At 41.3% G+C, this 12,371-nt stretch overlaps 1 protein-coding gene across 3 annotated transcripts in view; it reads left to right on the top strand.

Annotated features, from left to right (window-relative positions):
* Positions 1–12,371, top strand: part of LOC124126770 (armadillo repeat-containing protein 2-like) — a 45,875-nt gene that overhangs the window by 7,580 nt on the left and 25,924 nt on the right. The window contains exons 3-5 of one of the 3 annotated variants that reach the window (XM_046490284.2): positions 213–285; positions 3,130–3,171; positions 5,661–5,850. In XM_046490284.2, the coding sequence (XP_046346240.2) occupies positions 213–285; positions 3,130–3,171; positions 5,661–5,850 (305 nt within the window). The remainder of the gene's footprint in view (positions 1–212; positions 286–3,129; positions 3,172–5,660; positions 5,851–12,371) is intronic. The other 2 variants (XM_046490285.2, XM_046490287.2) reach the window with 2 other exon arrangements.

The following is a 12,371-nucleotide window of genomic DNA, read 5'->3' on the forward strand; positions in this document are numbered from 1 at the left end:
TGTAGAATAGTTTATTGAAGTGAATCTGGAGATCACTAGTGTGAACATACATACAGACATGCACTTTCGGTAAGCAATAATACAATAGTCACGTCACCTTCAAAACAAGTGGGCATTTCTGCAATATATATTCTGTGACCACGGAATCACAGAATACAGCAGGCACAGCCACACTGACTTAACCCAATTTTCTCACTCATTCTGTGTTGCAGCTTGAACTCCCGACACTTCGATGGCAGTGACTCTAGACCTGTGTCAGGTGCAAAGTTATCTCCTCTTGATCATGTAAGTTTTCTCTCGTTGAAAATAGGGGTGAAATAGTCACATGAACTTATACATATATGTGTCTGTGTAAAATGATACTGTTGTTCTGATTTACCCACCAATCCTGTTTGTTGTATACAAACATGTACTGATACCCCGTGCTGAAACATGAGACATATGACATTTACACAGGATCTGGATTTCAGATCGTTTCATTTTCTTGAACATTGACCTATTGTTATCCAAATTGTCCATACGATATATAAGACTCGTCTGGCATCAAAACACGGGGCTGTGTACTCGCGGGCAGATGACCCTGGAAGACGCTGATCACTGTGTCGAATTAATGAGACTGATTAATGAGTGATTTCAGCAATTCGTTGCAAATTAGGTGTGTCGGAGTCAGAGTGCGAGACTGTCGGATTAACGAGTGTCGGATTAAATTTAAATTCCAAATTAAAATAAGATGTATCTACTCTACTGTGGGACTACATCAAATTTCAAAACACAGTAGGTTTATCTCCTAATTAAATGATTATCATGGTTTTGATGTATTTGTTTTTACATGTTTCACAACTATGTATTATGTAGCCAGGTTCTGATACTAACAATTATTATTTTGTCTTGTCTCTGATCTATCTGCCATGCATCTAGAGATGTATCTGTGTACAATCCCTGTGCCTGTTTCCATGACAACTCAACTGTTCAGTTGGGCTAAATGGGGTTATACATGGGAACAAATCTCCACATTCTATATTTTCGATTTTGTAGTTTTCATTAGTTTTTAGGTATTTAATTATTATTGCTGCAAGATACAAATGTTGCAGGATCCAGATGATATCTGTCTGGCATGAGGCATCTTTTGCTATGGTTGGTAGGTTGGTCATTACAAGGATGACTATGAGCTGTGTAAGGGTTCTAAGGTTGCTGCACCCCCTTCTCGTATATTTCAAGCATGGGAGCCAAAGCCTCAAAATGTGCAAATAAATGTACTTGTCAAGGTATTCATGTTCATTGTATTGTATTCACATTTTCATTTGCTTTTTATTCTTCACACAAAAATGTTGGGAGAGCAGGATGTAGTGGTTTAATGTTGAATATATTGGCTGGAGGAAATTTCATGGATTTACCACCCAAGCCACTTTCACTGCCAAGATATAAATCAAAAGGGAATCCACATTATCTTTAGTGTTTCCTCCCACACCTTTCTGTCACAAAGTCACCCAACAAAGTATTAATTAACCTGGTGAACTCATACCTGACCATTTTCAGTTCGAGTCATATCGGCTTGTTCCTATATAACAGGACCAGCATGCCCAAATAGCATCATGACCACTTTGTCCCTTTTCATTCATTACTGTACACGTTTAGGAATGACAAAGTAAATCTGCATTGAGTTGAACATTGTGGATGTAGTGATGGCAGAGATTGTCCTCACGTGTAGGTTGTGCTGAATTCTAAACGTGCTCCTATTCAACTAGTGCGGAAAAGTTCTGGGTTTACCATTTAGTTTATTTAATTAAGCAAGATTTTGCACATCCTTAAATTATGTTGTGATAACTTAATGTACAATAGTTTTCTTCAAAATAGAAATGACCTTGGCATTGTGTGTGGTACAGGAGGTGTCAGATCTATGCATGGAGAACATTTCTACTCAGTAAAGTTGAAACCATGTTTTTCTCAGTGAATGATTACTGAAGCATGGTGAAAGTATTATATTGTATTTCAAACTAGAAGCATTAGAAACGTGACAAAACTTGATGGCCCATTAGGCCCAACTTGACATCGGCGTCAGTTTGACTGGCCCAGTGGGGTAAAAGTGACTTCTGTAAGTTTTCAGTCTGCTTTTAGAATAAAGCTTTGGTTTATCAATATTTGTGATTATTTTGTAGTCTCATAGAACAGATACATATTGTCTTTTATTCTTAACATGGTACTCATGTGTTGTTAGACATATGACATATAGCTATGGCTTCAAGAAATAAAAGCATGTTTCCAGGGCAGGTGTGTCGAAATCCAAATTGTAGACACTTGTCCTTGGGCAAGAAAATTGTTGAAATCTTCTGCCCTGGAGAATGTTGGAGGTGAACTTGTTGCTTGTTTCAGCACAAATAGTCCATATGTGCTACCTAATGAACTAGCAGACCCCAAGTGTCAGTGACTAAAGATAATGGTGATGATCAGCAGCCAAGGCTAACACTTACAACTTATGGTGAAAATATATGAAAGAGGAACTTTTTCAGACTCAACAAGTTTTGGCCTTTTGGACAGATGTATTATATAAGTATGATGAAATTTATACTAATTCATATATTCATACTAAATTATTATACTAAATAATTGTACTAAATTCAGGGTTCGAAATTAACTTTCATGAAGGACTACTGACATTTCCTTGTGGACTACTAGTTTTACCATTGGCAACTCTATACAGCGTTAGAAATTGGCACTAGTCCTTTAGTCCTTACCAAACTGCCCAATAGTAAAGGTATCCTAAGGACTAGTAGAAGTTGGCCCATTTTAAGGATCTGACTATATGTTATCATTATAAGGACTAGTGGACAAAAACTGTTAGTTTCTAACCCTGCTATAGCATTTCATTTTTGCGTATTAGTGAAAATCTAAATTAATTTCTAACCCTGAAATCACTCTGAATGTTATTGAATATTTTTACGAATAATGAAAAACATGTCATGCATATTGTATGGAAATCGTTAATTTCTTTTAGTATGTTTAGATCTTTAGGCATAAATGAAAACAAAGAATTTATCACAAGAAGTTATCATATGTTTAGAAATCCGGTAGGAGCCTTTGGTATTGTGTGTGTGTCTCCAACTGTTCTCCATGCATGGTTTTGGCTTGCAGTTTCCCGAAGGGTCAGATGTTCGTGCCAGGGCTGAGATTAAGGTACACACTTCATTGATTGCATTCCTTCCACTGTGCATCTTAGTATTGCATGTTGCATAGTCGATGCACGTTCCGACTGCTGCTTTCAAGTAGATATCTGACACTTTCATGTTTGTTGATTATCAGGGTTTTCCCCAGCCATGTTTAGTCATGGCAGCAGGAAAGTAGTGCCTTTCAGAGAGGTCTGCATTTTGTTTCCTTGTTTTTTTATATCTTGTGCAGCTCTTCTTTCTTACTGTAGTTAACTACAATTGATGTTAATGTATTGTAACCCATACCTGTGTGATTATGTGAAATATGCAGAAACCCAGTGCCAAGGGAAAACCCTGAATAATACCCCATTTTAATGTTTCTTAAGTTTGTTTGTTTGATTGATTGTCACCATAATAACAGTTTATCTTTGCCGTAACATCTAAATCTGAGCTGCTATTAACTGATTACAGAAATAAAATTCACTCCGCAAATCAACAGTCGCAGGAACCTGAAGCACTTTGGTAAAATCACACATGATCCTGATGTGAAGTTTGTGGCATCAAATTAGTTTTTTTCACCTATGTTTACTTATCATTAACTATTTTAGGAAGTTGTGTTGCACTATTTGTGTTATTGGTACCTCCTGTTGATATTAGGCTATATTATCCTATCCATGTTAACATTGACTGTTGTATGAATAAATCACAGTCTTGATTTATGAATGGTATTCTCAGGTGTGTCCTACAGTACACCAGCAGGCATTAAAACAGCAGAGTTACTACTCAAAATGGGTCATGGACAGAACTTGAGATTGCATTTCTTGCCATTTTCTACAGACTTTGGAATGTTATTTGGGGTCTTGCTGCAACTGGAATTTAAAAATAATTCTACTTTGAACTGCTAAATATTGCAAGAAGTCAATGCTGGATAGTTATATTTTTATGTTGAACTGTGTTGAAGGAGTGACAGCCTATCAGGCAAGGGTACAATATCTGTTGAGAAGGGAATGAGATAGGCTGGTGTTTCACTTGCAAGTGATTAAGCCAGTCACATGAACAGGCTTTTCAACATTTCAAAAAGACACATCTAGCAGAGTGTACTGTAGTTGCCTGTACCAGTAGCTTACCATCTACAAGTATATGTACATGTTTTAAATGAAGCAAAGTGTGCTGAGGTTTTGGCATGGGAAGTGGTTCAGAGGTAGTCCATGTTTGTAGACAGTATTGGGTCTTTAGTCCACAGTGTTCTAGTATTCCTGTCAAATTTCATCATGTGTGAATATCAGAGCAGACAAGTCATTTTTTAAGCTATGTGCACAATTTGGGTTAGTGTTTAGTACACAATGTAGGAAAGTGTTTTGTACACAATGTAGGATAGTGTTTTGTACACAATATAGGATATTGTTTTGTACACTATGTAGGGTTGTGTTTTGTACACAATGTAGGATAGTGTTTTATATACAATGTAGGTTAGTGTTTTGTACACAATGTAGGATAGTGTTTTGTACCCATTGTAGGGTTGTGTTTTGTACACAATGTAGGGTAGTGTTTTGTGCACAACGTAGTAGGGTTGTGTTTTGTACACAATGTTGGATCGTCTTTTGTACACAATGTAGGTTAGTGTTTTGTACACAATGTAGGATAGTGTTTTGTACACAATGTAGGGTTGTGCTTTGTACACAATGTAGGGTTGTGTTTTGTACACAATGTAAGGTTGTGTTTTGTACACAATGTAGGGTAGTGTTTTGTACACAATGTAGGTTAGTGTTTTGTACACAATGTAGGGTTGTGTTTTGTACACAATGTAAGGTTGTGTTTTGTACACAATGTAGGTTAGTGTTTTGTACACAATGTAGGGTTGTGTTTTGTACACAATGTAAGGTTGTGTTTTGTACACAATGTAGGGTAGTGTTTTGTACACAATGTAGGGTAGTGTTTTGTACACAATGTAGGGTTGTGTTTTGTACACAATGTAAGGTAGTGTTTTGTACACAATGTAGGATAGTGTTTTGTACACAATGTAGGATAGTGTTTTGTACACAATGTAGGGTTGTGTTTTGTACACAATGTAAGGTTGTGTTTTGTACACAATGTAGGGTAGTGTTTTGTACACAATGTAGGGTAGTGTTTTGTACACAATGTTTGGTTGTGTTTTGTACACAATGTAGGGGAGTGTTTGGCCTTATGTTGATTTGGTAGGAAGTAAAAACACCTAGCCCCATTCCTGAAGATTGATGTGTGGAATGTCTGCATACAGAGGGACTCCATTCACTTGTTTCATCACAACTTAGTTCATTTGAGAATCATTGATAATTTGACTGAGAACAGTAACAACAGGATTAATGGGACATCAATCCATTTTTCCAGATATGTTTTGACCTGTTACTTAAAAAATACCTCACTGCACACTTAACATCACAACTCATTGGAAGTTAACATTGAAATGGCTTCGGAGTTTTACCACACAACTCTTTGTATGTATTAAGTATTGAAACTGTTGGATCTGATAATTTGCAGTGTTTTCAGACCCCTCGGGCCCCTACAGCAGCTGAGATTGAGAACGCCATTCTGGCCCCCAAACCACCAGCTGACCCAAACAGACCACTGTCCCGGAAGGGGTCAAGACAGAAGCTGTACAATGCCACTAGTGTTGATGGGGGAGGGGAGTCTACGACCAGTCTTAGGCCACGCAGTGGGTCATCTGATGGTACTCATTACTTATTCTTGTTAATGAAGTTTTTATGAATCATAGAGGGATAGAAATAAAACCAATAGATAAAAAGCCAGATATTTTTATATCATTTTGTTGAAAAAAGTCAATATTTTACTTATCCTGCATTACTCCTTAATGCATTTACTGCTTACCTTATGACAAAGGATGAAAAAAAGAAATGCTGTTTTTTCCGACTCAAGTCTACTTTTTACAGGACCACCGCCGTCAACAGACAGATTGTGATGTCACATCCAATTCATATTACTGCTCGTCGTCCCCAAGGAAGTTTGTGTGGCGCATGGCTCCTACAACTTTGGCTTAAATTTGTGGGTAGCATTCTGCTATCACACTAATTTCGTCTGTGATGGCTAATGTATTCCTTTCATATTATTTTCACTTGCAGGCGGTGAGGATGGGGATTTCTCTGGAATTCCTCTTAGCCTAGCGCAGATGCCTGAGTGGATGGCGGGCCACCTCACGCCAGTAGCACCTTCTCCCGGAGCCGTGGTCGATAAGAGAGATACCCTCTGGTCACAGACCACATCTATGCCAGCGGATCCTATGCTCAAGGATATGGTTAAGGCGCTAGACAAGGATTATTTCCAGGACAACACTTGTGCCGTCATTTAAACCACCAAAAGTTAGGACGGACGATTTCCCTATCCATGCCTTCGCTGTAGCGGACCAGGCTTGTGCTTTAGATGATGACTTGAACTGAAGAGGATGAATGGCTCTTCGAGACCAACCACACCCACATTCCCTTTCATCAAAACTGAAATCAGGCATCTGCTAAAACCATTATCCACACTAGCATCCTCAAACCATGCAATGGAGCAGGATTTATTGGAGGCTAATTGAACCACATAGACGATTTTCAGACTGTGTTTGATTTTCAACAGAGTCAAGTCAACCAGATGAGGAACCACCTCCGAGTAGCCCTAGTGGAGATCACTGTTACGTGCAGGCTTGGTTACCTAGCGCTCTCTAAGTGCAATTCAGAATTTAAATGTAGGCTCCTCTGTCAACAATGGTCAGCTAGCCTTCTGTTCAGTGACCAAGTTACGGACACACCAAGGTCTGCAATTATGCTTGGGATAAGACCATGCTTAAGGCATTGGAGCATGTGTCTCATGGCAGGCAGGTCTGGCAACTACAGGCCGAGACACTCATCCCTCAAAGAGCAGGACCAGGATTTCGTTTGTTTGTTTGTTTGTTTGTTTGTTGTTTAATGCCACACTCAGCAATATTCCAGCTATATGACGGTGGTCTGTAAATAATCGAGTCTGGATCAGACAATCCAGTGATTGACATAATGAGCATCGATCCGTGCAAGTGGGATCAATGACATGCAACAACCAAGTCAGCGAGCCTGACCACCTGATCCCTTTTACGACAAGCATAGTCACCTTTTACGGCAAGCCTGGGTTGCTGAAGACCTATTTTACCCCAGAATCGTCACGGGTCGATTCCTTTCGTGGCAAAGAACGTGGCTGAAGGCCGCTTTCATATTCAACTGACTGCGCTACAGCTACCGTTTGAACATAGAGCTAGATCCACTGTTGACCACAGCTACCCCGCTTTGGGATTATCCAAGGAAGCAACTAAAATCCAATATAGACATCTTGTCTTGCCTCGAATAGGCAGCTGTTCGTAGACGCCTCCCTACAACAGACTTGGTACATAAACAGTCTAGAGTTGGAAGTGCTCATTCTGATCATCTCACATTGGCAGGAGCAGCTACAGTTCCCCCAAACTCAGACAATAGCACTCTCGTTCAGGTTTTTTCATCTAGTGGATTGTCTGGGACTAAACTTCATAGTCCAGCACATCCTGGCCGATGCCCTATCCGGTCAGACAAGGTGGCTCCCATGGAGTGGAAACTTCACTCAGGGGCGTTCCAACTGGTGCTTCAGCGCTTTGGGCAACCAAACATCGACCTCTTTACAACACACCAGAACCAACTAATGACGTATGTCTCCCCGCTCCCAGATCCGCAGGCTTGGGCGGTAGACGTAGCCAGCATCCCCTGGGAAGAGCTAAAAGTGTACGCTCTTCCGCCTCTTGTACCACTTCCCAGGGTGATACAAAAGATCAAAGAAACAAAGAGCCTTTGGAAGGGATGGTTCGTCGACCTCATAAGCCTTGCAGAAGACAATCCATTACCCCTCCCAGAGTGGTCAAAGCTACTCATCCACCCACACAGCAAACTACTTAACCCAACTCCAGGCAGATTTAATCTGCACGCTTGGTTTGTCTTCAAAAGGCGTTAAGCGCGAAGAGCTCTTCGGCGCCGGCAGCTAAGGCTAGTGCTTTTGGCACATTGTCCCTCTACATGGGGGTTATACAATGACACATGGTGGTCATTTGAAACTTTTTGAAAGGCAAAGAATCAAGATCCCACCACGGCATCACCTTAATTCTTATTGGGATACCTCCTACACTTGCATAGTTTTCGCCAGCCCATATCTCAGCGATGTGGCGCTCAAAGACATCGAAGGCGTTCATAGTTTTGGCCCTCTGGTAGTAACCCAGCAGGTAACCAACCCCTGATGCAAATAATGAACTCGTCCTGTCCGGAGCCAGTCTTACCCTTCACGTGCAGTACTGTCTACGACACCCGGTTGAAGGATTTTTCAATCTTTTTGTCAGCTTTGGCTTTGTAACAGAGAATATAAAGATTTTAGCTTACGCTAATCTTCCCACTTATACTCATTTTCATGTTCCGTCTGTAAATAAGATTGAACCGGCCCTACCGTCAGGCGTTTATGTTTTTTCCACCTTACAGTTTCCTTTACAACTTGTCGTTTGAAGGGTTCTTTATTATTGAGGTTTTTTTTACATCTGAAGGTATACCTACCACCATACCGCCTGATACAGATGCATTAAGGAGTAAAGCAGGATAAGTAAAAGATTTAGTAAAATCTAAATATTTATTATATTTGTATTCCTATCCTGCATTTACATCTAAGGACCCACCCCTCGTAGATTTGCCTCCCTACTATGTCTTTCAGAAATTCTTTTTGGTAGCTTGGGTGACGAGCACTAATATGGATTGGATGTGACATCACAATTTGTCACATGACAGCTGCGGTGGTCCTGTAAAAAGGGGACTTGTGTCGGAAATAGCATTTCTTTTTTTCACTCAGGACCATCGGGAGGTGCTGTCTTCTTTTTTGTAAGGTAAGCAGTAAGAGCATTAAGGAGTATTCCAGGATAAATATACATTTTTTACTTATCCTGCATTACTCCTTAATGCATTCACTGCTTACCTTGTGACAAAAAAAACCTGGGACAGCTAACCAGCGATGGTCCTTGGGTGAATGGTTCTGTTCACAATCCCACTTTTATATCCCGCCATCGCTGTCCCTGTGACCTCACGTGACCAAAGGTCAACTCTTCACATCACTGCCTGTCGCGACATAGCTAGGACGTTTCCAGCGGAGCTCTCGTTTTTGTTTTTTTATTTAGGCCTTCCATTCGTCTACCATTCTAAAATTCTTCTGCGATGGGTGATGTATACCTTTCATATTACTTTCAACATGTTGTGAAGTTGTATTTGATGTTTTGAGGCGGAAAAAGAGACGTGTCTTTTTTTCCCGCCACGTGCTATCTGTTCCCCGCCATTTTGAATTGTGTTACAATTGTTTGCTTGGTAAAGGTAGTCAATTGTTTACAATTATCGGCTAGGTATGTATAACATATTTCATATGTTGTTTTCAATACTACTAGCTTTGGCGGTTCATTGAGTTGCGTATATTCAAGCATTTATACACTATCAACTCGTTCAAATATTTTGCCAAGAAATTATCTACGGCAGTAAATTCCAGTCCCGTTTTCTTCTAGCATATTATTGCGTAACTTATGCTTGCGCGTTGTACTAATTGTCGTGGGAAAAAATCTATTCAAGATCCTCACCCACGTTGTTTGTCATGTACACAAATTTGTGCACCAAATTCTAAATGTGTTTTTTGTAAAAACCTCTCTCCAACGAGTTTCGCGAGGTATAGGCAAGTTACTCACAAACGTATTTTGCAGCAATCACGTCTTGAGAAAAGGAAAATGTCTCTATCGCTATCGCAAATGAGCGAGGGACAGGATTCGATCATTACGACGCAACCTTTATCTATGAGGGATAATAGGTCGGCCGTAACTGTCACCGCGGAGGTGCACATGCCACCGGAATCTTCTCTCCCGGAGAATGTTGGGCGTATTATAATTGCACCTAATTTGGAGAATTCTACATCTGTTACGTCTGCAGACAGTGCGCCAGCGTCTCAAGATGTGTTGTCGGGGATAGCGCCAAGCCAAGCTAGACTCAAGTCTACTCCATTGAGCATTGCGCCTCGTATGCCTGCGCCGAGCGCAGCCAAGCCCTACTACCCAAGCGCTTCTACAATGACATCAGCCCAAGGGTTATCAGCGTATGATATTACGCAACCAGCGCACGATCAGCTTAGCGCTGTACCAATGTATCCAGCGCAGGCGCCTATGCCAATTCCAAACACTAATTGGATGCCAAATTTTCTACAATCAATGTGGCAGCAGTCTATGACACAACTGTATCCTGCGCCTGCGCCTATGCCTTTGCCTACGCCTATGCCTATGTATCAGACACCTGCATCAACTACATCTACGGCACATATTTTACCGCCTACTCCAGTGACTAATGTGTATAACACTCCTATTATGAGTCATAATACAGTACATTCTTCGTTGAGTAGTACCAGTACACCTGCCCGTACTTGGACATCAACTCGTGATTCCTTGTCACCAGGCAGTTCATCTAAGCCCTCGGTCAGAGGTAATACTGCACATCGGAGTAGAAGTCGTTCACCATCAAGACGTACACATCAACATCGTTCTGATTCATCAGATGGTTCTAATGGTGAGGAGGGAGATTCCGCGAACGAATGGAATACTCACCTTAGCCTGGCTCAAGTATCTGATTGGGTAGCTGACCGCCTCATTTCAGTACCTTCCCCAGGTAGTGGGGTAGATAAAAAAGATACTATTTGGACACATCCTACGTCGATTCCGATTGACCCTATGATGTCAGATATGATTAGATCTTTGGATGAGGGCTTCTCCAGGCTCACACTTACGCCGTCATTCAGACCTCCCAGGTTTAGGAAAGATGAATTTCCTATTCATGGCTTTGAGGCAGCAAACCAGGCACATAGTTTGGATGAGGATATACAGAGAATGACAGGCTCGTCAAGGCCTACCACTCTTAAGGTTCAGGATACCAGAGTTGCGTTTATTGAAACAGAAATCCGAAGGGTATTAAAACCTTTAGCAGCATTAGCATGGTCTACTCGGGCGGTAGAGCAGGATCTGTCAGAGGATAATCCTAACCGACTAGATCACCTCCAAACTATAGTTGATTTTCAACAGCGTCAGATTAACCATATGAGCAATCATCTTAAAGCTGCGTTGGCAGAAATAACTGTCACTCGGAGATTGGGTTATTTAGTAGCCTTATCTACTTGGGACTCAGAGTTTAAACGCAGATTGCTACGTCAACCTTGGTCTTCCTCATCTCTGTTCAACAAACAGATTTCAGACACACACACGAAGGTTTCCAGTTACGCTAGGGATGAAACAGCACTCAAGGCTTTGGAGCATGTTTCTCAAAATGTTTCCCAGCGATCAGGCAAGTCAGGCAACTACAGGCCTAGACGTGAGTCGCTTAAGGAAGGACAGGTGCACGATTCTTTTCGTGGCAAAGGGCGTGGCAGAGGAAAACCCCAAGGTTCTTATCAATCCCGACGTGGTAAATACCACAGTAAGGGAGGTGATAGGAGGGGCAAACATTGAAATGTTAGACAGTCACGACTGGGATCTCCTACCCCCAGTCGTCCCAATTGTCGATACCCCTGTAGGCGGGAGACTGAATCGGTTTTGGAAGAACTGGAGCATCCTCAGGGACGATTATGTTCTCAACATTCTACGCCACGGTTACCAACTAGACATAGAGGTTTTTCCTCCGTTGACCACGGCATCCGTTCCGGAGAATTATCCAAGGAAGCAACATGTCCTTTTAAAGGCCAACATAGACTTACTATTGGAGAAAAGAGCCGAAGAGATTATACACACCCCAGCGCTAACTCCGGGATTTTATTCTCACATCTTCCTGGTACCCAAGAAGGGCTCAGACAAGATGAGAATGATACACAATCTCTCTGTTTTCAACGAGCTCTATCTGAAGCGTCCACCCTATTTCCGCCTCATTACATTGAGACTACTCAGAACCAGCATAAAAGCGTTCGATTCCTTGATCAGTATCGATCTACAGGATGCATATCTGCACATACTGATTCATCCCAAAGATCGCAGATTCCTCAGGTTCCAGTTCAATGGGGTCCACTACCAGTGGGCAGTACTCCCATTTGGCATTTCAGTGGCCCCGTGGCTATTTACATGAATAATGAAGCCCATAACTGTGTTTCTACAGCTGAGGAACATTTGGTTCCAGTCGTACATAGACGACTGTCTCCTGTGTCATCAACACACAC

This window comes from Haliotis rufescens, unplaced genomic scaffold (assembly GCF_023055435.1).
Source record: "Haliotis rufescens isolate VD_foot unplaced genomic scaffold, xgHalRufe1.0.p SCAF_5, whole genome shotgun sequence".
Lineage (NCBI taxonomy): Eukaryota > Metazoa > Mollusca > Gastropoda > Lepetellida > Haliotidae > Haliotis > Haliotis rufescens.